Here is a 26,501-nt window from a genome sequence, read left to right on the forward strand (position 1 = left end):
TTCCCTTTCTTTATTTTGCCTCAATGCCAGACTTGAAATCGCCATATTTAGGGGTTAAACTGCCATTTTCACAGGTCTTTATTAACCCAACCATTTCTTTCATTCCTGAACCAGATCTGACCTCAGTCCTAGCCTAAGGTCCTCACTTGCTCTCCCAGGCTGAGTACGGACATTCTGTTGATATTTCCTCCTGTTCGCCTCCTCAGGAGGTGGTTGCAGGGTTCCACAGCAATAACAGCAGCAGCAGCAGCAACAACAACAAGTGAGCAGGGTACACAGGAGGACAAGTGTCTAAAAGGTAGAAGGTAGGCCTCAGTTCAGCAGTTCTTCTGTATTTCCACTGCAGTTCCCCTCCTTCCTTCCTCCTCACACCCAGAAAATGAGACAATAGAAACTTTCGTCTGAGAAGAGGGTCAGAGACTAGGAAGAAATTGTGTACCTTGAACCAACAACTATTCAGTGTAAAATAGTATGTGACTCCTTCTTCCCCATAGTGATCATACAGGTATATTCCCAATGAGCCATGCTTGTCATAGATTTTCCGCTTCTTAGGGTCGCTCAGTATAGCATGGGCTGTGTTGATCTCTTTGAAGATTTCTGCTGCTTGAGGGTTCCCTGGATTCTTGTCTGGATGATACTGCAAGGCCAGTCTCCTACCCAGGCAATACCCAAAAGGAGGGTAGGGAGGAGATGGGGAATGGCTGGGAAGGGAAGGTTAGGATGAGTGGCAGGGATAGGTCTCTAGCTAATGCAGAGGAATGCATGAGATGTGGTATGAAGGATGGAGGCAAGTAGTCAAGGTCTAACATTTTTCCCATGTCATGCTACTTTGGCTCCCAAATAAAGACTTCTTGGGGTTTAGAAATGGGTCAGAAAGCAAGTTAGAAAGAACAGGAATTAAGTGGGGGAAATCTCAAGGTTTGATAAAGAGCTGGGGTCTGAACCTGTAGGCCTTTTTGATATCTTCAGGTGAGGCACCCTTCTTAAGCTCCAGCACTGCATAGAGACTTGTCCCAGTTTTGGACAACCTGCGGGCTGCTTCATCCAGATGAGCCATGCTCTGAGCCAAAGGGACAAGAATAAGACAGTAGTGAGCTGGTACTCTGACTACCAGGAGAGTGCAGATGACCAGAAAGGAATTCAAATTTTAAAGAGGAGAACTCTTGCCCTTACATTTCCCAGGATCCCACATCTACCCAGACCTCCAGTTACCCCACAGCCTAGAGAGGCATAAGCAAGAAGAGGAAACCATGGAAGGGTCTGATTTTGTCCAGAGCTCCTATTACCTTAAGTAAACAGCCCCACTCATGTCCAACCTCATGACTAGGTTTGAAAGACCAGGGTGGCCCCAGCCCCTGAACAGGTTAGGTCCAGATCAGGAAGATCCACAAATGCCAGGGGAGAAACAATTCAGACCAAACGCTCAGCCACCTAAGGAAGGCAGGGGTCCAGATGCCAGGCAGAGGGCGGGGCTGCAGGTAGGCCAGGAACTCCTCTCCTTCCCCCCACCCACTGCCACTGGCTCCCAAACCACCCCACCTTAGCCCCTTAGAAACCAGGTAGCGGTCAGAGCAGGAGGATGCCTCAGGGGCTAGAGAGGGGATCCGAAAGGGGTTGCTGTGGGGGGATGCTGGCCGAGGGAGCCAGGAACAGGACCAAAGAGAGCAGGGCCTGGGAGGCCTGTGGCGGGGAGAACCAAGGCAGAATGGGAGCTCCGGCCCAGTGCTCTCCCTACTGGGTCTGGCCCTTTACCTCCCAGTAGGGCTCTTGAACCAGGTAGGCCTCATACACCCTCCATCCTTCTAGGTGTGGAACTTCACACCGCCGGTTCAGCGGCCAACTGCGCTTGCGCGCTGGGTAGTAAATGGCGGGTAGTTTTTGGCGCTGCAGGAAGAGCTAGATGGGGCGGCCACGTTGGCCGTGGAACTTATTTCGCTCGCTCGCGGGAGGCCTGAGCCACAGGCCCTGGGCTGAGCGTTGCTTCCAGCTCCCGGCGACCCAGCCTGCTGCCGCATCCCTCCTCCAGTGGGAGGGCGTCGCCCATCCCGATGTCCACCATGGCGCTCCAACCCACTTACCGGAAGACAACGGGCTCGGCGGGGCGGCCGATGAGAGGTATGACTGCTGCAAACCTTCTCAAGAAGTGTACAGTCCCAGTCTTCCTCAGAATGTAGGGGTGTCCACTTGGTCCTTTCCCTTCCACCTGGAACCCCCTCCACAGCACTTGAGAGTCACCTCAAAGTCAGTTCCTGAGTCTCTCCTTCCTTCTCGCCCCCATCTGTTCCCATTTCACCGTCGTTTGTCAAAACATTTATCCTATTATATTGTAACGATTCGTTGGCACATCTCTTTAAAATGACATTGAGCCTTGCCAAAAGTCACCACTCTGCTTCGAAAACTTTATTTGGATGATGATGTACCATAATGTGATTATATAATCCACTTGAATGTTTAAGTTGTTTCTAACTACTTGATAGTGTAATTATCTTATACATAAATCTTTGAACAAGTCTGGTTTTTATTTAAGGATAGATTCCTGGAAGTGAAGTTATTGGGTCAAGTAGAACATTTTTTGAAGCTCTGTTCCCTATTGCTAACTTTCTTCCAGACTCGTACCAAAAGTATCATTTTGCACCTTCACCTGCAGGGCATGTGAGCCCATCTCTACCTGGCTTCACGTCCTATGATCTCCTAAGGGAGGCAGGATTGTGGTGTTGGTTTCCTTTAGGAAGGAGTGCACTGTGAGTCCTATAACATGTCACTGAGCCTTATTACTTCTATAATACCTGCTCATTTCTACTCTTGTGGCTTCTATCACATTTTTCTTTTTATTACAGTTATTTGTGTATATTTACTTCTTTTAGCTTTTAAGTGGTAAGTCAGTACACAATCCCAATGTATACCAACCATCTAAGCAAACTGAATCTCTATACATCAGGCATAATGATCACTGCATTAGTGAATTTCTTTCTATAGATCTGTCATCAGTACAAGGGGTGGGGATGAAATCCTTTGTCATCACCCATCCAGTTCCATTGGCTGTGAATCAGATGAGTTTCAACGTTGGCAAATCGCAAATCAGGAGGAGCTAATGTTGACTAATATTTTTGGTGATTAGTGCTATGCCAGATTTCTCTAACTAACCTCTAACTGTTCATCAGCATCATAGGCCTATAAAACTAACCAAACAAGCCAGCTCATTTCTTCACTACACTGGGAAGAAAGAGCAGAACGCATTCAAAGTACAGGGCACTTAGAATGAATTCCGAACCTCTGTCCCCAAGGCCCAGTGTGACCTGCTCCTACCTCACTCCATTCTCATAGGGAACCACTGTTCTGCTTGCTCTGGGCTTTGCCCCATTGCTTTCCTGTCACTTCTTTGAAGACACCGTGTTCCTTCCTACATCAGGGGCCTCTGACCTGGAGAGCTGTTTCCTCTGTCTGGAGGGCTCCTCTGCAGGCTATTCTCATGCCTCTGCAGAGGCCTTTACACTAGGTTCTGTTCCTCCCTCCCCACTTCATGCCAACCTCAGCATGATTTGTGAGTATATATTTACTTTTGTGCTGATTTAAGGCTCTCCCCCTTCCTAGTTGACAGCTCCACAAGGGCCAGGACCTTGTTCATTCACCAGGTATCCTGGGCACCTATAACCATGCCTGGCTTACAGGAAGTGAATGGATGATTTGTTGAATGAGGTACAGCTGAGGGGTTTCTTTGCCAATGGAATGTAAACCTGGAGGCTCAGCCGTAGCTATAATTCTCTGGAACAGAAGCTGGGGAACTGGGTAGGACAACAGGGTCCATCCCTTATTATCTGGTCCTGGACAAGAAGAGACAAAAAGAGGACCAGAGGAGAGATAATATGTAATGTGATTCTGAACTGCTCATATGTAGTGATTCTTAGAATTCCTCCAGTTCCTAACAATCCCTGGGATATTCTAGGTGCTCAATAAATGTTGGTTGTTTGAATGAAAGAGCAAATGTAAATGTGGCTTTTCAGAAGCACTTTAATCTAATTGTTGTCTTTGATCCTCCAACTCTGAGTGAGGGTATGATCATATCCCTGCTTTGAGTCCTGGGAGACAGTCAACATCTTTGAATCTAACCAGAGACTCTAGAATGTTAATGCTTCTCATCCTTGCCCCCTGTCATTCTAATTAATCCCAGTTCATGGCTCTTGAAATAGCCTTTGTCTTTAAGTCATGTGAGGCTCTGCTCTGAATGAAAGCATGCTCCAGTAAGTGGAGAGTGGGAAGATAGCAGGCAAGTCAGCTTGGCATCCAGTCTGCAACTTTCTGGCTGGAGCATCCTCCACTGTGCCTTCTAGAAACCACGGCCCCTCCGAATGTGTCCCATGCATAGGCTCTCTTCTCACACCCCACATAGTAGTGAGAAGAACACTCTAGCCAGGCATCAGAAGCGTGAGATCTCAGTTCTGGCTCTGGCTATCATGAACAAGTTCCTTAATCTCTGAGTTTCTTTTGCCTCTTCTGTAAAAACCTGTACTATCTTACAGGGCTGATGTCAAGATTTAATTATACTTGTTGGTAAAAGAACAGAAAAACAAAAATAACTGTGACAATGAATGATTACAGATTCAAACCTTTTCTGGATTCATTTGCCTCCTCACTATGACTTGAGTCACTGATCTTAGAGTTTTCTGCCTCCCAGAGCCATTTGGTCTTTCCTGAAGAAAACCACGAAGCATCCCTTGTTTACCCACAAACAAAAATTTGTGTCATATAGCTGGAACACACACACACACATACAGACAGCAGACATTGGCATATTTATACCCAAAATACCACACTCTGAAACATATGCGGTAGGAGAGAGAGTGATCATAATTTGTCACACCCAACAACAGGTTCTAGAATTGTACAGTTTTTGAACTGGAAAGGACCTCAGAGATTTAACTTTCCCCTAATGCCTTCATTTCATAATTGAGGCTGGTGCAGCCCAAAGGAACTTACAGATGCTCAAGGTCACCTGTAAGGTTCAGACCTAAGTTTCCTGACTCCAAATTCAGTGTCTATACCATGATTGCTCTCTATACATGCCAGATCCCCTCCCAATTTAAAATCTATGACTAGAGATAGACCAAAGTCATGGATAATATTCATATCTCATGGGTGATATCAGGGAATGTCCCTCTTCTAGAACACTAGAAGACTTGTGTTCTTCATGTAACAGAAACCCCACCCCCAGCTTAGTTTTGTTTGTTCTTCCCAGGCCAGATATGTTGGGATGGGAGGTGGAAGGTTTCTAGCTAGAGAAGCTGCTTCTTTTCTCTGTCCTTTCCAACCTGCAACCCTAGAAGCTGCAGACCTGAGGCCAGGCTAACAGCGCATCTGCCTCACCTGTAAGATGGAGATAACAGTGCTTACCTCTTAGGGTTGTTACGAGGTTCTTAATCTGAAGAGAGCCTGGTACGTGGGAATTCTGCATTATAATAATTATCATTATTATTATTATTGGAATAATTCTTTCTATGCTGTATCCTCCCAATTTTATAAAAAAGAAGTTGCTATGCATAGTGGTATATGCCTGTAATCCCAGTTACTTGGGAAGCTGAGGAAGAAGGATTATCAAGTTCAGGGACAGACTGGGCAGCTAGCAAAACTCTTGTCTCAAAATAAAAAAATAAAAAGGAATGGTAGTTCAGTGGCTGAGAGCGTCTGGGTTCCATTCCCAGTACCTTTCCCCACCCAAAATAGAGATGTTGCTTTTCACTTTGTGTTTAGGAAGAGGGAGAAAGTAAGTCCTTCCTCTGTAATTTGCAATTTCTAATAAAAAGTATTGCTCCATTGATGATCTCATCCCTGAAGCAATCAGATTCAATACTATAATTCAGATTAGAATGAGCAAGGCAACAAATACTTTAGCCTCTTGATTCTTACTAATACAAGAGGAATAACTGATAGTGTGACTAAATGAAATGAAAAACGTCAGGCCATGTTTTGGGAGGAGACTTTGGTCCTTAGATCACTCTTTCCTTCCTGTTTAACCCCATCACTTTCAAGAAATGGCTTCTCATTTCTTGGGTCTGCATTATTCTGGCTCTCCTACATCTCAGCTGAGTTTCCTGCTCCCTTGCTGGCACCTCTTCTTCTCTAACAGCTGACTGCAGACATTCTGCATGCTTGGTCTTACGTGTGCTCTTTCTTCTCTTCTTCAGAGGTCCAGGCTATACCCTGGCTTCAGCTGTCAAGCTACACCTCAAGGTCATCCACTTGCCTCACAACCATACTCTAAAACCTCAACTCATCATTTTGATGCAAACCGGTTGTTCCTTTTGGTTTCTCTACTTCTGTTAATATTACTGCTGTCTCCAAGATAATGAAGCTTAAAACCCAAGCATCACTGGGCGGTGGACTTGTTTTCCCCATATACAGGTTAAAAAGTTCTGTTTAGTTTTTTTTTTTTTTTTTTTCCCCCCCTCAAATGGCTCTTTTGAGGGCTGGGGAGATAGCTCAGTTGGTAGAATGCTTGCCTCACAAGCACAAGGCCCTGGGTTCAATCCCCAGCACCGCAAAATAAATAAATAAATAAATAAAGGCTCTTTTGTCCCTTCTTGTCAGCTCTCACAGCTCCAAGATTTTGGTTATGGGAGTTTGGAGTCCATATCACACTAAATGTGGTCGTCACTTCCTGTTTCCCCTAGTCCTGTCTCATTCTGGATCCTGCTACTGGACTAGTGTTCTATCCCCCCGGCCCTGGGTACTGGAGATTGATCCAGGTGCGCTTTGCCATTGAGCTACATCTCTAGCCACAGCCCCCCCCACACACATTTTTTTTTAATGTTGAGGCAGGGTCTCGCTAAATTGCAAGGTCTATTTTGAACTAATGACCCTCCTGCCTTAGCTTCCTGGAGTTGCTGGGATTACAGGTGCTGCCACTATGGCCTGGCCAGATCAGTGTTCTTAAGTAATCCTTTCCTCAAAGCCACTCTTCTTGTAGCCTACAGGATGCAAAGCAGCCTTTGAAATCTGTCAATGAACTCTACAACTTACCCTTCCAAACTTACTCTCTTCTATGGTCCTAAAGTGAACCTTCTACAATAATCTGAATGACATCTCCCCCACCCCAAATATTTCTGTTCTTACTCACCTCTGTACCATTGCTCTTACACATGTCCCCCTGTGAAATGTCCTTTTCTTTAGTCATTTAGCTTGCTCAACAATTATTTATTAAGCAAAGTTATATACCTTAGATGTATTGATAAGTAGTCAAAGTCTTTTTCTGCCTTCATAGATTATAACCTAGCAAGACATTCATGAAAACTTTCAACAGAAATTTATTGGGTGCCATTATGTGCCAGATACTCTTCTAGGTGCTGAGGATATACACAAAATTTTCTGCTACCATGGACCTTATATTCTGATGGGAGAAAATAGTAACCAAAATAAGTAAAGAGTATAGGGTGTAAGTGGTAATAATGGCTATGGAGAAAAATAAAGTAGAAAATGGAGATAGAGAATGTTTTTGATGGGGGAGGAGTGGCAGTTTTTAAAAGGACAAGCAGAGGGGACCTGAGAAGGTGATATTTTCAAGATCTGAAGCCAGTGAGGAGGTAGATTATAAACACATCCAGCTGAATCCACTCTCTACTGGATGAGCAAATGCAAAGGCCCTGGGGCTGAAGCTTATCTGGTGTGTTGTAAGGTTATAGGACTCACAGAAAGGCCAGAGTGATTGGAAAGTGATAGAAATGAGCATGAACTGAGATCAGTGTGGGGCCTTGCAGGACATTAGAAGGACTTGGGCTGGTACTCTGAACAAGAGGCAGATTGAGAAAATCAGGCATATGTTGCCTAACTACTAAATTGAGAATAGGATATAGTGCAATAAGACTTGGAACAGGGGGAGCACCTAGGAGGTTAATACAACAATCAGGAAGGCAGATATTGGTGGTTTGGACAAGGGTGGGAGCAGAATTTGCTGACAAATTGAATGTGGGATAAAAAAAGAAGAGTCAAAGATGACCCTAAAGTTTCTAACCTGCACACATGAAGGATGGAGTTGCTATGTTCTGACATGGGAGGGTCTGCAGAAAAGAGGTTTGGGATGGAGTGGTGATCAGGAACTCAGCTTTAGACTAATGAAGCTGGAGATGCCTTCCTCTTAAGATGTTCAGGACAGACTGTCAAGCTGACAATTAGGCACAGGAGTTTGGAGTCCAAGTAAGATACCTGGGAATCATCATCTGTAGATGCCATTTATATTTTAATCTTTTTTTAAAATATTTTTTTTAGTTGTCAAGGACCTTATTTTTTTATTTTAATGTGGTGCTGAGGATCGAGCCCAGTGCCTCACATATGGTAGGCAAGTGCTCTACCACTGAGCTACAACCCAAGCCCTACATTTTAATCTTTTAAAAATAAATTTCATATACAAAAATATAATAGTACCATGATTCCCCACATGCCCTACGTCCAACTTCAACAACCACTGCTTTCTGCTGTTACTGGATAGTATTTAAAGACTTACGACTGGATGATAGATGGTAGAAACGAGTACAGAAAGATAAGAGAAGAGGCTGGCCAATTCCTGGGCCAATTCAGCATTGCAAGATTGAGATGAGGAGGAACCAGTAAAGGAGACTGAAAATAAGCAGTCAGCGAAGTAGGAGGAAAACCAGATTATGGTATCCTGGAAGCCAACTGAAGAAACAAATCATTTTTCAAGTAGCTATTTAAGTATAGGGTGATAAATGTGAAGAAAGAAAAAGTAGTGTGCAGTAGGAGTATATAACTTCAGACCTAACCCAGCTGGGGGCCAGGAACCTTTAAGCTGCAGCCCTTTCTCACCTCTATTGCCAACTAAAAGCCGGCTTCCTCCATTCTTCTTCCATTCTGATGACCAGCTCCTTCTCTTTGGGGTGGCTTAACTGAGGACTGTGTGCTGGCACTACTGGGGCTTTAGGGACCCAGCATGAGAAAGACACCCTCCTGCATTCAGGGAGTTTAACCTCTAGTGAAAAAACAGAAAAGTACATGGTTTTGATAATGTGATTACTATGGTCAGATAAGCATGGTGGGTGGTGAGAGAACCAGGGAGGGGTACATCCCCAGCCAGGGGACAGGGGGAAGTCAGGAAAGGCTTCCTGGAGATGACATCTGAGTAGAGACTGGAGTAGAAGTTGGATCTCCAGGTTGCCTTAGACTATCCCCTCCAGCTTGACTTGGGTCTTGCAAGTGTTAGTTCTTGCTCACAAGCTTAGATTCCAAATTTTGCCTGAGGTCTCTAGACCAGTTTAAATCTTAACCTCAGCACTGGGGTGCACTGGGCTTCACTCTCCTCTTCCAATATGAACAGATTTAACATGGACTTTTAGCATGGGTTCACCTGTGGTATCTTCTGACCTGTTCCACCAGAGACCCCCTTGAGGATATCTACCCTGGGAACATCCAGGGCTTCCTGCCTCCATCATGTCTTTTGACCAAGCTCTTCCTAATGACTCATCTAAGGAAGACCAATACCAAAGCAGGGCAGTGAAAGCATGTGAGTACAAAGGACTGCAGAGGGCAGATCTTTTGCAGTCAAGTTAGAATCAGGAGGGGAGGGACTCTATTTTGTTCACCACCAATCTCCAGCTAAGTTAGCAGGATGAGTGGCAGGGAATGAGTGTTGAGTAAATGTTAAATGAATAGTTCTTAAAAGACCACAGTTTCAGCCAGGAGCAGTGGTGCCTGCCTGTAATCCCAACCACTAGCAGTTCAGGCAGGATGATCCACGTTCAAGACTAGCCTCAGTCATTTAGTAAGACCCTGTCTCAAAATGAAAAATAAAAAGGACAGGGGATGTAGTTCGTGGTAAAGCACCCCTACAGTGTAATCCCCAGTACCAAACCAAACCAAAACAAATAAAACAAAACCAAACGAAAAACTCATAGTTCCATACAGGTCACCATCCTAGGCTGACCTTCCAACTCCTGAGGAAAATTCTGAGTTCCTATCCAGGTGCGGCATGATTCCCTCAGGCTAGGCATTCAAGGGAACCTTTGCAAAATTTTCCCTAAGACCATTTGATGACTCTTGGAGAAACAGGTGCAAGCACCCGTTTGCTGCCAAGCTTTTCTTATACAGATTCTCAAGCGAAGGCAACTGTTGGTATTCCCACCGCCGGCGCCCTCGGCTTGCGGAGGCGGCACGTTCAGCAGCCAGACATCCAGCCGGCCTGTCATTCATTCGCTCCGGGGCCCCTTTCTCTCTCCCCGCCAGCTTGTTTCCCACAGGGTGGCGGCACGGGCACGTGCCAATGTCTGCACCCGCTCCCGGGCAGTCGGGGCTGCTCTCCGCGCGCCACTGGATACCCAGGAAGGGAAATCCCGGAGGAAGCCATTGTTGTCACGTCCCCTGTTGTCGTCATCAGTGAGGCGTGCCAAGGAGCCGGGTCCCCGCGTAGGCCCCGCGGTTTCTTCCCATTCTTGAGCAAGGCTACCCGGGCAGCGGGGACGAGGCGAGTCCACCAAGCCTTGGAGCGCGACAGATCCTGAACATCCCAGCTCCAGGGCTTTCAGAGTTGGGGAAGCCCCAGGCTGGATGGCGAGTTCGGGAAACCGACGGCGCCAGGCAGGAGGAGCCCGGAGCCCTGGCACAACCGGGCAGGGGCATGAGTTGTACTCTGGCTCTGACACAGGCCAACAAGGTGACCTTGGTCGGTGGTTTCCCCTCACTGCCTCAGTTTGCCCTCCTGTGACCGGAGCAGAGAGCTGAGGCCCCCTCAACCTCACGTCCCTAGGGAGGTTGGAGAGAGAAAGCCCTCTCCCCGCCCACTCCACCCCACCCCGCCGCTTCCCTGGTTCCCTTGCCCCTCGCCGGTTAGACCCAGCCTTGGGCGTACGTGAGGCGCTGGTGCCGGTTCTGGCTAGGAGGAAAGGCTGGCTGCGGCGCGGAGCGCGGCGTGGGTGGAGGAGCAGCGCGGAGGGTGAGCACAGACCCTCGGTTCTCTTTTCCTGGTCTGTTGCGCCCCGCAGTGCGATCCCTTTGCACCCGCCACCCGCAAACCTTGGCAAGAGCAGAACTGCACTCTCCCCCGCCGGAACTGCCAGCCCGCCGCCCAGCTTGCCTAATCCGTTTTAAGCCTCACCTCCTCCGCGAAGCTCTCCCGGGTTAACCCCATCACTTCCAGTCACTCTAGCTGGCACGTGCTCCAGGGTTTTTTGTTTTTGTATGTGCACACATGGTCTTATTATTATTATTATTTTTAACAATACTGTCCAGGGCAGGTGTCTATTCGCAGGACTCAAAGTTCAGGACGCCCAATGTGTCCTGAAGGATGCGGTTGGTGGGTTCCCTGACTGCCCTCCTTCACTAACCATTCCCACCCTCAGTGCTTCCCCATTCCTGCTTATTCTCTCCCCTCCTCCTACGGACCCTCCTCTTCACCGACTGTCACAGCTTAGAATGCACAATCCAATTCCCACCCCCTTTTCATTCTACAGGGGCGGCAAGTGCGAGGGGCAGAAAGCATTGAGCATTTGAAGCTTCGAATCTAGCCTCGGCCACCAACTTTGCTGTAAGTCACGCCTTATGCTAGAGTTTAGTTCTCCCCAAATGAGATAATGCCACAGAAGGTGCCACACTTATGGAGGTAAGGAATCACCTGTTGACAAACTGCCTGCAGCCTCCCTTTGTAAACAGTGGCTTGTGACCCCAGAAAGGTGGCACTACTCCTGAAGTCTCAGCATCTCAGTGAGAGTACTGTGACTCACACTCTTCAGTCACCAGTGGGGCGCCCTAATCCCATCGGGGAGGGAAAGAGGATGAGGTTTCAGTCAGGGTCCTTTATTCACATACTGCATGGCCTTGGACACTTCTTTGGGATTCAGTTTACTCATCTGAAAATTAGGGATAATAATGAATTGAAGGACAGCAGGAAGCTTTTTGTCACTCACGGTCCTTGTGTAAAAGTAAACTATTAGTGAAACAGTGCTCAGCAGTAGATTTTGCTGTAAATTCCTACCCCAGAGCTTCCACAGTGGGGTTTCCAGCCAGGGTTCCTGAAGTTTTCTGGGATGTCTTTGCTCATCCCACATTCTTCTTGGTTCTTTGGAGATCAATTTGGCACTTATTTCTGTCTACCTGTGGGACTGGAGCCACACAGTTTCTGGGTGGCAGGGCGGACACCTCAAGCGGGCCTGCAAGGGCAGTGTTCCTTGGGCGAAAGTTGGTCCTTGGGAGATCCCTAAGCCTGAGGAACTTGTCTTGGAACCAGGAGTTGGGGCAGGGGCGGGGCCGGTCCGCTTAAGGGGTGGGGCTGTGCAGATGGAGCATTCTCTAGAACTGGGGTGGCAGGGCGCTCCCCTGTACCCACCTGGCTCTGGCGCGGGAAAATGGGGCTTTGGCTATGAGGGCGAGGCTCAGGGGGAGGAGCTTAGGCGTGGGAGAGGGGCCGGGGAGCCTGGAGGCGGGGCTTTAGGAGATAGCCCCACGCGGGGCGGGGCTCCGGCTACCGCGGGATCTGCAGTTCGGACTCCGCGCACTATAGTCTCTGCAGTTCCCTCCACTCTGGTGGCCCCGCGGCCCTGCGGGGAGTCCGGGGGTCCGCGGGCCGCTCGAACGTAGAGCGAGGGCGGCCCTGCCTCTGCCTCCTTCGGTGGGGCCTAGACGGTCGGGGCAGCTGGGACATGGAGCCTTCTTCCGCCACCGGAGGCTCGGAGACCACTCGCCTAGTGAGCCCCCGGGACCGTGGCGGCGCCGGCGGCGGCCTGCGTTTGAAGAGGTAGGATAGACCAGGGCTGGCCCTCGGCCCGGGGGTTCCATCCTCTTGCCGTTCTGTCCATTTCGTTGTCTACCTCCGCGCGGACCGGGCCGGCCACCCAAGCGTACAGCGGCTCCCTCGGCTTCGCAGCGCCGGGCTTCGTTCCCTTTGGCGGCATTGAGCCCCTGGTCCCAGCCGGCCCACCCTGGCAGCCAGATCCCCTCCGCTTTGCAGCCCGCTATGCCTCTTCCCAGTCATCTCATTCTCTCCCGGTCCCGCGAAGCAGGTCCCCAGCCGGCATCCCACGCCTCCGGACCCCCTGCCGCCCCCGCCGCGTCTGACTTCCACCAGAACGTCTGTCGCTCCGTCGGGCCAGAGCCCGCGCCAGGTGCCCCGATGTCCGCATTGCCCCGGGCCGTGGCGGCGGGAACACCTCGCTACCCAGTCTTCGGAGCCCCATCCCTAGGCCCCGAGCCCTTCTCTCCGCACGGCCGGGCTCGGGGCGCCCCCTCCAGCCGTGGCCAGTTGTGGGCACTGGGGCCCGAAAATGGGCCAGGCTCGGCGGCGGGTCTTCCCGGCTCCCGGGGAGCGCGCGGCCGCGGGGAAGCGAGGGGGCGGCAAGGAAGGAGCAGGTGCGGTTAGGGCGGCTGGGGGTATTCCCGGCTCCGCACAGACGGGGCCGGGGGCGGCGAGGTGTGAAATGAGGCGCGCTGAGCGACCGGGACAGCGGGCTGGGGGCGGCCGGAGAACCGCCTCCGCACCCTGCCAGCCTCCCGCGCCCGGCGCCCGCAGGCTGCATCCGCCTTACTCCCCCCACCCCGGAGCGGCAGCGCTAGGCCTTTCATGGTCACTTCTGCTGACCATTTTGTCTGTTGGCTGACCGTCCGTTTGTCTCCAGAATTTGGCATGGTCTCTAGGTTTTTCTCTTCCCTGTCTCCCCTAATCTTTCTGTTTCTCTCCCAGCCCCTCTCCCTTTGTCTTTGATGTGGTGCTTTTGTGTGTTTCTAGCACTTTCCTTGGGAGGGGGCCTTAAACCTGAGTGGTTGGGGGAGCGGATGAGCGGAAGGGAGGGAAGACTTCCTGCAAGGGACTGCAGAGGTGGGCAGCTGTGGGGGCTCCAACTGTGGCCCTGGCATCTCTTAGGTATCCTTTTGACTTTGCATCAGCTCCTCCTCCCTTGCTCACATCATCCTTGTCTCCTCCACTGGATATCATTTGTTGAGGACTTTGAGGGCCAGGAGAGGGAACAGCCTTTACCCACTCAACAGAATGTAGCCACTCCCACCCACACATGCCCCTGGCACCCCAACTATGAGGTCTTTTTCATTCCCAATTCATGTAGAACAAAAGAGAACAGCCTGTTGATGGATAACTACCTTGATGATTTGTTGTGCTGTGCCTTATAAGGCCAGGGAAGGTGCCTTGCCCACTGCCCCCCAAACCACCCAGTCTCTGTGGTTCTTCAGACTATACCTCTGACTCCCAGCCCATCTTCCTTCTCATATGACCATTAGTCACCAAATCCTGCAGGGTTTTCAGAAAGAGGCTCTCCCTACCTACCTGCCCATGCTCTGACACTGCACCCAGAGCCTCAGGCCTGGTCTGTTCTAGAACCCTCCACCTCCCCTCCCCTCTCCATCCCATCAGCAAGGTCATCTCTGCAGGAAGATATTTGTTCAGTAAATCAGTGCATCTCCCTTTATTTTCCTTTGAGCCCGTCACTTTCCTTCCCCTTTTGTCTCACACTTAAACTGCAAGCTGCTAACCTTGTCATGGTTGTCAGGAGAACCCTCCTCCACCCAGGGCTCTTGTCTTCCTCTGTGAAGTTCTCCTCACCCCCATTAGAGTTGGTCACTCCCAACAGTACCCCAAAGTCTTTTGTTCATAATCCTCTCCTCCATAGCCTCTCCCTGCCTAGAGGCCATTTGTTACACCTCTGTCTCTCCCACTTCTGTGTGTGTACACTTGCCTGGCACACCCCTTAGAAAGAATGAGGATGGACTTCAAAACTGCCCTCATCTTTCCACTTCCTCTGAAAACACCCAGAAACATGCACACCCAGTTCTAATCTTGGAAGGGGCTTTTGCTATCCAGGAGATAAATCTACCTACCAACCCTTGGATTTTCCCTGCAAGCACCATAGGCCTCCAGCTTCCCTCCCTGGAACCTCCATTCACCTCCTTGTGGAGCTTTCCTCAGCTAGCAGCCTCCAGGCACCCTCCCCGTGGCCCCTCTGTGATCAGGTTTCTGTTTGGACCCATCATTTTCCCTCATGGGTATTCTTTTCACACCTCCACGACTGTTTTAGACTGTTGTGGGTTTTCTGTGTGTTCATTTGTTTAGGTTCCTTATTCTGTGGATGCTTTTGTCCTTGCTGGGGTTCAGATTGGGTAGTGGTGGTTGTGAGAATTGGGTCAGAATAGATCTAAAACTTAGCTCAAGCTCAGCCTCTGGCACCCCCAGGGAAGCCCCATCCCCATTCCCTTGTCAAGGTAGGCCATGGTGCCATCAGCTAAGAGGGCCTCCACTAGGTGCTTACGGTCAGACTGAAGTCCAGCTAACAGGCGGCAGGCTCCAAACCTGTGCTCCTACAGCCCATTTGCAGCTGTAGCAGGCTGCAGCTCTTCTTCCTGTGATGGCCTTAGCTCTGGAGTCATCAGTTCTCTGAGCCAAGAATCTCAGATGTTTTGGGTCCCAGTATTCTACTCCCTATTCTGAAAGGGCAACATTTTTGCTGGGTGTCTAGATAGGGAGGGCAGGCTCTGGAAATGGAAGCACCAGAAGGAGGGCTGAGAGGGGGCACTGCTGAGTCCTGCTGCACATCACCACACCAGTGTCCTTTCACATTGCCTTTGCCTGGCACATTCACTCCATCGAAGTCCTTCCCATTCTTCAAGGCCTTCTTCGTGTTGCCTCCTGCAGTTGTTTCCCTGATTTCCTCACTGGAATTCATCTGAGAGCTGCCTTTTTGGCAGTGGCCGCCCTGGCTGTGTATCACAGTGTTTAGGTGCACGTTCGTCTTGCTCATCAAGCCCTCCCAGGGACCAGAGAGGATGTCCCACTCATTGTATATTCCGGGTGGTGCCTATCATAGCAAATTAGTTTGGTTGGGTTCTACTCTCAACTCTACCGTCAGCCAGCTGTGTGGCCCCTATCAGTCCTTTCCCACACTGAGCCTCACACTTCTCATTTCTTTATTAAATTGTTTGGACCATCTATCTGTTAGTGCCTTCCAGCTGTGCCTCTGTATATGAGGGAAAAGGGAGGCCAGGGTCTAAACTATTTAATTGGCCCCCATCTGTCCACAGGCTCAGGGCATGACTGGGCCTAAGGAAAGAACAAGAGATGGGCAGCATTTGCTGAGGCCAGCGTGGGGGATGAGGGCCTGGGAATGAGCAGGTCGGCCTAACAGGAACCAGCCTCAGGTTGAATGGTGTTGCCCCTCTCAGTCTCTTCACAGAGCCCTCCGAGCCCCTCCCTGAGGAGCCCAAGCCTGTGGAGATGCCCCGTCACCACTGCCACAGGGACCCCTTGCTACCGCTGGGCCTCACCCCTGAGAGACTGCAGGCGCGGAGGCAGCTGTACGCCGCCTGTGCTGTGTGTGTGGTCTTCATGACTGGGGAGGTGGTTGGTAAGTGGGGAGCAGCTCTCCAACCCCTTGCTAGTCCAGGGATTCCTGAGTGGAGAGGCAGGCAAGGTGGAGGAGTGGGAGGGACAGTAGGTGCCCAGGACTCAGGAAGCAGGAAGAGGGGTGGCATTGAGGACAGAACATCAAGGGGGGTTCAGGGTGAGTGACAGCAGTGTAGGCCAGGGCTGACTGCTCCGTGTTAGCTGGTATTTAAAAAACCTGTTTCTTGTTATTGAAATAGAATATCATTGTAGAAAAAGTAGAAAATGTGGATGCATGAAAAGAATAAATAAAAACCTGCCTTAATCACACCTAAAAAACCCAGTTTTCATTTTTGTGTTTTCTCAATTTATTTTCTGTGCCTTTGAGCACATACCATGTGTAACTTCCTTAAGGGAACTACACTGTACATCATTTTGCCCTTCAGGTGGGTATTTGGCACACAGCCTGGCCATTATGACCGATGCAGTCCACTTGCTGGCAGATGTGGGCAGCATGATGGGCAGCCTCTTCTCCCTTTGGCTCTCTACCCGGCCAGCCACCCGCACCATGACCTTTGGCTGGCACCGCTCAGGTAAGGCCCTGCATGACCCAGTGCCCCTCAGTCTTGCAGAAGGTACCGCTCAGGGTCCTGAGCATGTCTCTGACAGCTTTTCTCCCCCTGCAGAGACTCTGGGGGCTTTGGCCTCTGTGGTCTCCCTTTGGATGGTCACTGGTGTCCTCCTGTACCTGGCCTTCCTCCGCCTGCTGCACAGCGACTACCACATCGAGGCAGAGCCCATGCTGCTGACTGCCAGCATCGCAGTCTGTGCCAATATGATGTACGTTCCAGTGTGGAGCAGGCACTATGTGGGACTCAGGGCAATGGCTCTTCCTTTGCCACACACAGTTCTCCACTGTCTGCTTTGGGTCTGCCAGAACAGGGGCTGGGACAGAGACCTACAATTCAGAGTGAACATTTGTTAAGGGCCTACTGTGTACTGGCCCATTTTGGGGGTTTTCATCAGTATAATCTCAATTAAACCTCACAGTCACCCTATCAGGTGGGTAGTATTATTCCTAGTTTACCACAAGTGTAAAAGATCCTGGCAGGTAACCAGGTGACTTGCCCAATTCATACAGCTATTTAAGTAGTAAGGCCAGGATTTAAATCTACATCTCTGGCACCAAGTCCAGTATTCTTCCCCCAGGCTGCATTATTTGTCTCTCTTAGGCAATGCTGGTTTCTTCCTGGGGCTGGGAACACAGGTAGAGATTGGGCTCCTGGGGAGGTGGGAGGAGGTGGCATGGAAGCAGGGCAGAGGAGGTCAGGAGAGGCTTCCTGTGCTGAGCTGCTCTGCTTTTCCCTCAGAATGGCCTTTGTGCTGCACCAGGCTGGGCCTTCCCACAGCCACAGGTCTAGGGGGGCAGAGTATGCACCGCTGGAAGAAGGGCCTGGTGACCCCCTATCCCTGGGGAACACCAGTGTCCGGGCCGCCTTCGTGCATGTGTTGGGGGACCTCGTGCAGAGCTTCGGGGTTCTGGCTGCCTCTGTCCTCATCTACTTCAAGGTACCACCTGTGGAGGCCTACCCCAGCCTTCTCACTCCCATGTCCTAGTCCCTCCTCGGGAAACCCTCAGCCTCTGACAGTCTTTCCTGCCCTGGGTCACATTCCTGTTCCCCTTCTGCAGGGTTCCCGTCTCACATCTTATTTGTCTGATTACCCCTAGACCTTCCTCGGAGAGGTCCCTGTTTCCTGTGCTTAAGGGTCTCTTTCTCTATAGCCTCAGTATAAGGCGGCTGACCCCATCAGCACCTTCCTCTTCTCCATCTGTGCCCTTGGATCCACTGCCCCCACCCTCCGAGATGTTCTTCACATCCTCATGGAAGGTGAATCCAAAGCTACTGCTTCCCACCCCAGAGGCCTCTCTGACATTGGGCCACCCCTCTTTTCTCTGAAGAGAGTGTAGGAAGACTGAGTCTTGGGCCTATTGGTGGAAGGAGGATTGGGGCACAGGGCAGATCATGGGGGTCTGCATGGGGGGCAGGTACAGGTCTGGGGAGGCGGAATCTGGTGGGACACTGCCCCTGGGCAGGAGCAGCCCTGGCAGTAAGACATGGTGGTGCTGGTTGCAGGTGCCCCCAGCAGTGTGGGGTTTGAACCCGTAAGAGATACACTGCTGTCGGTGCCCGGAGTTCGCGCAACCCATGAGCTGCACCTGTGGGCCCTGACGCTTACTTACCATGTTGCCTCTGCACACCTGGCCATTGGTGAGTCTACACTGGCCCCAGCCATTAACTTCCTGGAACCATTCTCTGACCGCCCAACATATGACAATAGGCTCAATTACTGGGGATTGTTTCATTCTTGATCTCTCTCTCTCTCAAACACACATACATGTGAGTGCGCACACATAGGAGACAAGGAGACCTGGACACTGTGTTCTAGGGGAGATTCCACCCTCTCTGAGGTAGTACAGGAAACTAGAACCCTTTCAAAAACCACTAGTGGGTTGGGGTTGTAGCTCAGTGGGAGAGCACTTGCCTGGCATACGTGAGGCACTGGGTTTAATTCTCAGCACCACATATAAATAAATAAAATAAAGGTTCATTGACAAATAAAAAAAATTTTTTAAGTAAATGAATAAATAAATAAAAACCCACTAGTATCTACAGGTCTAGTAATGGGGCACAGTTAGGTAACTTATGCCTCTCAGTGGGATATCACATCACTATTAAAATTGACGATTATGAAGTCTGTATGGCAACTAGGAAAAATGTTTATGGTATAATGCTGAGAAAAAAGCTGAATATAAAATTATATCTACATTATGATTCAGCTATTAAAAAATATACAGTGACTCATGAGCTGACAAAGGATTTTTGAATTTCTTCCAGATGCAAGAAGCAATCAGAGGCATGCAATTTAGATGCCCAAAATATCATAACTTGTGGGATACTTGACTTGATGGTAACTCTAGAGGGACAATGGGACAGAATGTTTAACATCTGAATTGTCCTGGAAAGCCGGGTGGTGTGGTTGCTGAAACATCTATGTTGATACTCAAAGGTAGAAGAAAATAGAATACTAGGAACAGCTTAGTGTGTTAGCACAGGGTGAGTAGTGGGGTGACATTTTCTTTGATGATTTTATGCTAGTTATACAATACAGAGAGAAAAAGCAAGTGTGCCATTAATGCCTCGCTTTAAGGCTGTGCAGCCCTCAGGCCCCCTTCCCTCTGTCCTTATCGCAGCCTGCCTGGTCCTGACTCCCTGGGGACTGAGGCGGCCTCTTATCACTCTCCCACAGACTCCTCGGCTGACCCTGAGGCTGTCCTGGCAGAAGCGTCATCCCGGCTCTACTCCCGGTTTGGATTCTCCAGCTGTACCCTGCAGGTCGAGCGGTACAGATCTGAGATGGCCCGGTGCCCACGCTGCCAGGAGCCACCCCAAGCCTGAGCCACAGCCCCACCCTCACCCCACTGCCAGGCCCAGGCTCAATCCTGGACTCTCAGCACCTGCCTTCTGGTCACGGAGGAGGGATGGAGCTGGGCCCATACCTTTTCCTCCCTCCCTCTTCCACCTGCCAAACACCCCAGCTCCGACCCCAGTGAGCAAGACCAAAGTGTGTGTGTGGTGGAGTGTTGGGCAGGATCAGGCTGAACAGCTCTGGAAGCAGGTCATGGGTGTGGGGGTGTAGGAAGCCCCCAGAGTCCTTGCTCCCCACAGCCTGGAGAGCCGCGCATGTCCTTTCTGTGCAATCCATGTGTCTTGTGGCAGCCTGTCTGGCTGTGTGGCTGGGGCATCTGCCTCTTTCTGCTCTTGGTGTGCCTATGCCTGGGGAGGTCAGCAGGGGCCCCCTCCTCATGTGGCTGTCGCTGTGTCTATGCAGGGGTCCCAAAGCCCGCACTTTGTCCATGTGTCTTAGCCCTGTGGTTTTGTCTGTGTGTTCCTTGGTGCTGTGGCCTCTGTGTCTCTGCCTGTGTGGCTGTGCTATGGTCTGTGTGAGTCTGCTTCATCCCTATGTCTGTCTGGGAGTTTATCTGTCCATCCCTCTGTTGGTGCTGTGTCCCCGGCTGGCTATCCCAGGGAGAGGGAGGACTCTGCTGCAGCTCCACCAATAAACTTGTATCTGACTGCATCTTTCACCCCGTGTGACTCCTCAAGAGTGGGAATTGAATCAGTCATTTGGGAATTGACAGACTCTGTCAGCTGGAGTGACTTCCCATGGCCCTTCTGTCCCTTCCTAGCCCACCACCCTCATTCAGAAAGAGGCTGAGACACACCAGCCTCTTCTCTGTTTCACAGCATGCTCCAGTTTGGTCCTTGGTTCAGGGAGAGTCCCCACATGCCTAGGGCTTGGTTGCAGGAGAAAACTTGCAGGCAGGGAGTGAAACAAGGATTCTAGGGAACCATTCATGCTTAAAAGCTCCAGCAGCAAGGATTCCTTCAGGCTGGTTGCAAGGAAGCTGGGTGTCTTTGTGGGAGAGGGGTTGGACCACAGAACAGGGTGGGCTTGGTACTTATGCTGTGTAAAGCACCTGTGGGGAGAGAGGTACACCCTGAACCCAGGTGTGGGCCATGTGTGGATGCACATCTCTGAGACAGTAAGAAGGTGACAGGAACAACCATGGCCAGAATGCAGGAGTGGGGAGAAGTGACAGATCCTGCTGTCTCTCACGTGGCCACATCATCAGTGACATTGGAGGAGGACATTCTCCCTAAATGTTTCAGGCTCCAAGATCTCCCTGTCCATGGAAGAGACATGGGGTATCCAGGGTTGCTGTCTTCAGTAAGCTTTCCACAACAGGGCAAAGTACCCCTGTTTTTTCCAAAAACCACCTGGGAAATACATGAGCCTGAAAAAAATCATTTAGATCTTCAGTGGACAAAACTTGTCCCTCCCTCTTGTCCCTTTCCTCCACTCTTTTCTCCTTCCTCTATACTTTCTAGCATGAACTTTTCTATATTGGTAAGTTTTTCCAGGAAACATTCTTTTCCAGCTTCCTTTGGGTTTGGGAGTTCTAAGCCAACTTTCACACTTTTGTCTTAAAAATTACAAATTTCAGTAGATTTGGTCTTACAAATCAGTCTCATTAAGAAAATGTCGATCATCTCTTTTTATAAAAAAAGCAAACTCAGCAGGGCACACCTGTAATCCCAACTGCTTGGGAAACTAAGGTAGGAAGACTCCAAGTTTGAGGCCAGCTAGGCACCTTAGCCAGACCTTGTTTCAAAATAAAAATAAAAAGGGCTGGGACATGGTTCAGTACTGGGGCAGCCCTGAGTTCTATCCCAGCACCACATACACAAACCCAGCTTTAATTTTAGACTGGACATTTTCATTAGCCCATGCATGTTTCTGTGAAGATTTTTCCCCATAATGGAAATACCTTTATTATAAAAGTAACATATGCTTATTTTAAGGGTCCAACAAGGCAGTATCTGAAATAGGTGAGAGTTTTGATCCTACTCCCAGAGGTACCTGCTAGTCAGCGGGGGTCCGTCCATCCACATTTTTGTGCATGCTGATGTGTTTACGCGATAATATAAATGGGGGTGAGGAGTACCTAAATCCTGACACATCTTTCCGTGCCAATACACACGGATTTCATGATGTTTTTTAAGATGAGGCTTTTCGACTCATTGAAAATAGGCCCTAGGCTGGGTTGCTGGCCGCTGGCCAATGGCTGGCCAGGGTGTGGAGGCTGGGCTGAGGCGAAAGGCTGGGGGTCCACTGACTCAGGCAGGCATCGGGAGGTTGCCCCAGCTGCTCGCCACGCTTTGCTAGTTCCTGACACTATCTCATTTTATGTCTCATTGATTATGGGCCTCAAGTGACAGGATGGGGGTGGGGAAGAGTGAGGAAATGGAGGAGAGGAAAGGAAGGAGGGCAGAGAGATGAGGGCAAGATGATCACGCTGTGAAGAGCTTCACTCGGGGTCTGTCCTAGGTGCCCAGTGCAGGGGAGGAAACAGAACGCGCGGGGCAGAAAGAGACCCAGGCATATCATTCATTGGCCATCCCACACCCTGCCAGATGAGGCTCAGAGAAGGAAAGGACTTCCCAGGCTTACCCAGCCAGTGATGGGCAGGAGTAGAACCCAGGCTCCCATCCCACCCAGGCCCTTGAAGCGCATGCCCAGGTGAACTTCTGCAACCTTTTCTCAGCTTCCCAACCACCTCTTCGCTGGCACTCCCAGTCCTGGGGCTTTGGGCTGCTGCTGATTCTTGACCAATTAACCTCTTTGTATTCCCCTTTCCTGATGGTAAGATAAGATTTCATGATATTGTGGATGTGAATGGCCCAGTGCAAAGGTTAGCTTTGGGTTGGAATCCAAGATGAAGGGAGGGATTTCAGGGGAACAGGGTGACCCAGCATGCTGACTGCAGGGACAAGAACCAACATTTACTGAACTTACACCATGGGCAGGGTGCTGTGAATTGGTGGTAGTATTTACACCTTACAGATGGAGAAACTGAGGCTTACTAAACAGGGTCAGAGTTGAGATTCAAACCTTGTTCTGGCTGTTGGATGTCTCCAGTTCTTTTTCTTTGCCATTCTGCCTCCCTGACCTCAGGCATCACTGTCAGGGACAGGGAAGGACCGGAGGACCAGGAAACCAGGCTCCCTTATTCATAGGCACTCCCTCCCTTGGGAGGAATCCTTATCTGCGGGGCTGCTCCATCCCTCCTCAGCACCCCCAACCCACCTCCTCCACTTGCTTATCTAGAAATCCCTTCCTCTGGATGCCCTTCCCTGATGACAAAATACAATAGGAGATGGAGAGAGAGGCGGGGGAAGGGGCTGAATGAAGGGAGACCAGAGGCAGAACAAGGCAGGGGGGTACCCATCCATCAGCCCTGGAGACTCTTTACAAAGCTGAGTAACTGGGAAGGAGACAGAGATTGGGGAAAGGGAGCCGAAGGGAGCACAAGAATGAGATAGGGAGGAGGGAGAATGCTGGGTTTGTCACACTGAAAGCAAGCGCAGTTGGGAGACTCTTCAAGAGAAACTGGAGACCAAGGGGCCAGATGGACCAGCCAGAGGGGAAATCATGGATCTGAGAAGCTACAGAGACTGTCAGGAGCCATCTAGCTGGTGGAGGGGCAGGCCCTGCTCTCCTCCCTGGAGACTCACTGGGGAGGCCCAGGGGGGCCACACTGTGTCAGACATGCAGGCCAAAGACCTAGAAGAGCAGGGAGCAGCCTGTTTGGACTCAAGAGGAAACCCAGGGTGATTGGTAAAGCAATGTCCACCTCCAGCCCCTTTAGGGTCTTCAGTGCTGACAGATCTATGAGGCCCTACCTGCACCCTGGTGTCCAGGCCCCAACTGTCAGTGGGAGCAGCGCCCCCTTGAGGTCCATACCAGCAGAGGCAGCCAGAAGTCTAGAGGGAATCTCTACCAGAGTCAGGATGGGAAGGTTCCTGACAATTCTCCTACCTCTGTGGAGCATTTCTTTTATAGGTGAAGGACTTTTCACCCCCAATTTTCCAAACTCCCTTGCCTCAAACTTGGGGCGTTCCCAGTAGCTCATTGTCCTGTACCCCAGGGCTATCCCATCAGCACCTGGTTAATACCTTCCAACTGGCGCTGGGCAGTTCCTGGCCCCAGTGGGGCAGTTTGAGGACCTAAATGCAGCTGTGGTCACACATGATTCCACAGACACTGAACCTGCTGCCAAGACTGGGGAGAAATAGTGCCAGCCCCTCTCTCCTTTGCCACCACTTCCTGTGCGCTGCCCCAGCCCCGCTCACCTGCAGGACCGGGAGCAGCCCTGGACTAGGGAAGTTCACTCGGCAGACGGGATCCCAATAGCCCTGACATCTGATCCTGCCCTCTTGTTCCTTTTGACCCAACGATGGGCTATCACTGTAGCCAAAAGCCTGGGGAGAAACAAAGGGGAACCCAAACGGTGAAATAAAAGGGACAGTAAAATTTACCAGACCCTGTTGCCACGGGTTTGCTTTTCCCTGACCACGAAGTCTGCCCCCACTTCCTCTCATCCCACCCACCTGCTGACCAGAACTGAGCCACGCAGGACTTCTGGGAGGCACAGTGACAATGCCGGTGGGGATACTGCCCTGCAAGTGCCTCTCTCTTTTAAGGAAGTCAAACCGGCCTTGGGCTTGCCTCCTCAGCCCCCAGCTCACAGCCTAGTGCTGAGCAGACGCTCAGCGATGCCTGTTGGTGAAGGAATGAATGGATAGAGGGATGAACAGATGGACATGGAGCCAATGGCCCATCCCCAGCTGCCAAGTCATTACAAAGCCACGGGTGTCTTCTTTGTCCTCAGCAACCACCAATGGGCCAATAAGCCCGACTTCCCTGGGTGCATTTGTGGAAATATGATAGTAACTCTGTTGGTGCCTCTCAAGGAGGCAATAATTTGTATTTCTAAGGTCCTCCATGGGGGGTCACATGCCTTCCCTTGAACACTGCTTCTCCTGGTGCCACCACAAACTTGCAAGGCCTAGATTTCTCCTGAGCCCTGCCTGCCTGGTGACTCTGAGTCTCCTGTGGACTCATCATAGCTTTCTAGCCTTTTCCAGGCTCATTTAGGTCCCAGTCCCACCACCTCGTGTTTCCTCATCTTAGTAAATGATTTCAGCTTCTAAACCAGTCCCTCATGAGACCTGGTGCACACCTTCCCACCACAAAGCATTAGACGGATGACTTCTGTGACAAGAGTTGGAGAGGTGGAGGCAGATTTACAGGGTTCATGCAAAGTGTTGGAAGGAATGTTAATATTTGCAAGGTGCTTAGGATAGTGCTTGACACAGAATTAGAACTGTTAGCTGTTAAAAAGAAAAAATAGACCAAATCTCTTCAGTATAGAGCGTCTTGGGAGGAAAGGGGAACAGGAAACCAAAGGCTATGGTTAATGACAATCACATGGAACGTGTGGGGCTGGTTCTCAGTGGATGCGGAACAAGCTCAGACATGGGTATTTTATTATTTAAGGGTTGTTTTGTTTTTTTGCTAATAGCTTCTTTTGTTTTCTTTCCTAATGTATCAAGACCTGACTTCTGGTTGTAGGGGAAAGTTTATTCAACTTAGAGCTGTGTTATGATTAGGAAAGCCAAAGAAAGGAGCAGGGCAGGAACACCTCCCACCACTTAGCAACTGAGGAGAATGTGCATGCGCCGCCTGGCAGCAGACACTGCTTCCACTTGGGGACAAGGCTCCAAGTTCTGCAGAAATGTGTGACAGATTGGGAAAATAATCTGACTTATGAGAATAGTTTAATGAGACTGAAGCTCTGGAAAGAAGAGTTTTACAAATGATACTATTCTCTAACTCAAGTCCCTCAGTTACCTGAGGGAGAACTGGCCAGAAGCAGGGGTCAGAGACTAAAGGGTTCACAACAGCGGAACGAGATTCCGGCTCTCTAGAGAATGCAGCATCATATCTAGCCCTCCTTCTTCAAACAACACCCAGGTTATGAATTCTTATTTCTAGTGAATCAACATCCATATCTCATGGTTGGCTGCTAGACTCAACCCTTTCAAGCATCACACAGCAGGAATCCTCTGCTGCATGGGGTCCATTTCCTCATTGTATGGTAGACAATTTCCATTCCTTTGTCAAACTGTATTATATATGTTCTTGTTTCTTTGTCCTCTTGTCCACCCATCAGAACCCCTTCTTCCTCAGGAACCAGTTCCACCCCCAACTCCAATGGGTCTTTGACTCCTATCCATTCTGAAATCTGCAAACTACTATGTTTGGGGGCCATTAAAGCCAGAAACCTTTTCCTTTTCACAGAAAGGTAGGTTTGAAATCAAGCAGTCTATGGCCAGTGGTCTGAGAAGCTACCCACCAATTTCTCTGAGCCTGTTTCCACATCTGAAATATGGGTGGAAGGCAGGTGTAAGGTTAAATGAGACTATGTATAAAGTTCCTGCTTATACCAAGTGTTACCCTTTGGATGTGAGGCATCCTCCAAAAGCTCACATTGAGACAATGTAAGAAGTTTCAGGGGAGAAATGACTGGGTTATGAGAGTCTTAACCAAATCAGTTAATTAATCCCTGATGGGATTAATTGAGTGATAACTGGAGATAGGTAAGGTGTGGCCAGAGGAAGTGGTTAATTGGAGGCATGGCTATGAGGTATATATATTTTGTATCTGGAGAGTAGAGACCTCTCTCTGCTTCCTGATCGCAATGTGAGCCATTTCCCTC

General features: G+C 50.1%; 2 protein-coding genes across 2 annotated transcripts; one reads left to right on the forward strand and one right to left on the reverse strand.

The window, feature by feature from the left end:
- Nucleotides 1-99: 99 nt before the first annotated feature.
- Nucleotides 100-1,057, reverse strand: Dnajc5g (DnaJ heat shock protein family (Hsp40) member C5 gamma). The gene is made up of 3 exons (XM_047522141.1): nt 945-1,057; nt 440-701; nt 100-291 (listed from the first exon to the last, which is right to left on the reverse strand). Exons 1-3 carry the CDS (start codon nt 1,055-1,057, stop codon nt 100-102), a joined length of 567 nt encoding a protein of 188 aa, XP_047378097.1.
- Nucleotides 1,058-12,450: 11,393 nt separating this feature from the next.
- Nucleotides 12,451-20,462, forward strand: Slc30a3 (solute carrier family 30 member 3). Its single transcript, XM_047522758.1, has 8 exons — nt 12,451-12,727; nt 16,156-16,337; nt 16,762-16,908; nt 17,002-17,155; nt 17,686-17,884; nt 18,099-18,204; nt 18,451-18,585; nt 19,625-20,462. Exons 1-8 carry the CDS (start codon nt 12,633-12,635, stop codon nt 19,771-19,773), a joined length of 1,167 nt encoding a protein of 388 aa, XP_047378714.1. The 5' UTR covers nt 12,451-12,632; the 3' UTR covers nt 19,774-20,462.
- Nucleotides 20,463-26,501: the final 6,039 nt, after the last annotated feature.

Source organism: Sciurus carolinensis, chromosome 13 (genome assembly GCF_902686445.1).
Source record: "Sciurus carolinensis chromosome 13, mSciCar1.2, whole genome shotgun sequence".
NCBI lineage: Eukaryota > Metazoa > Chordata > Mammalia > Rodentia > Sciuridae > Sciurus > Sciurus carolinensis.

Excerpts from the sequence above, each read along its gene's own strand:
- Dnajc5g (XM_047522141.1), bottom strand. The coding sequence starts at position 1,057 with ATGGCTCATCTGGATGAAGCAGCCCGCAGGTTGTCCAAAACTGGGACA. Across the intron at positions 702-944 it reads GATATCAAAAAGGCCTACAG|CCATTCCCCATCTCCTCCCT; the intron begins GTTCAGACCCCA and ends TTCCCTTCCCAG. Across the intron at positions 292-439 it reads TGAATAGTTGTTGGTTCAAG|ACACTTGTCCTCCTGTGTAC; the intron begins GTACACAATTTC and ends TCTACCTTTTAG.
- Slc30a3 (XM_047522758.1), top strand. The coding sequence starts at position 12,633 with ATGGAGCCTTCTTCCGCCACCGGAGGCTCGGAGACCACTCGCCTAGTG. Across the intron at positions 12,728-16,155 it reads GGCGGCCTGCGTTTGAAGAG|TCTCTTCACAGAGCCCTCCG; the intron begins GTAGGATAGACC and ends TGCCCCTCTCAG. Across the intron at positions 16,338-16,761 it reads CATGACTGGGGAGGTGGTTG|GTGGGTATTTGGCACACAGC; the intron begins GTAAGTGGGGAG and ends TTTGCCCTTCAG.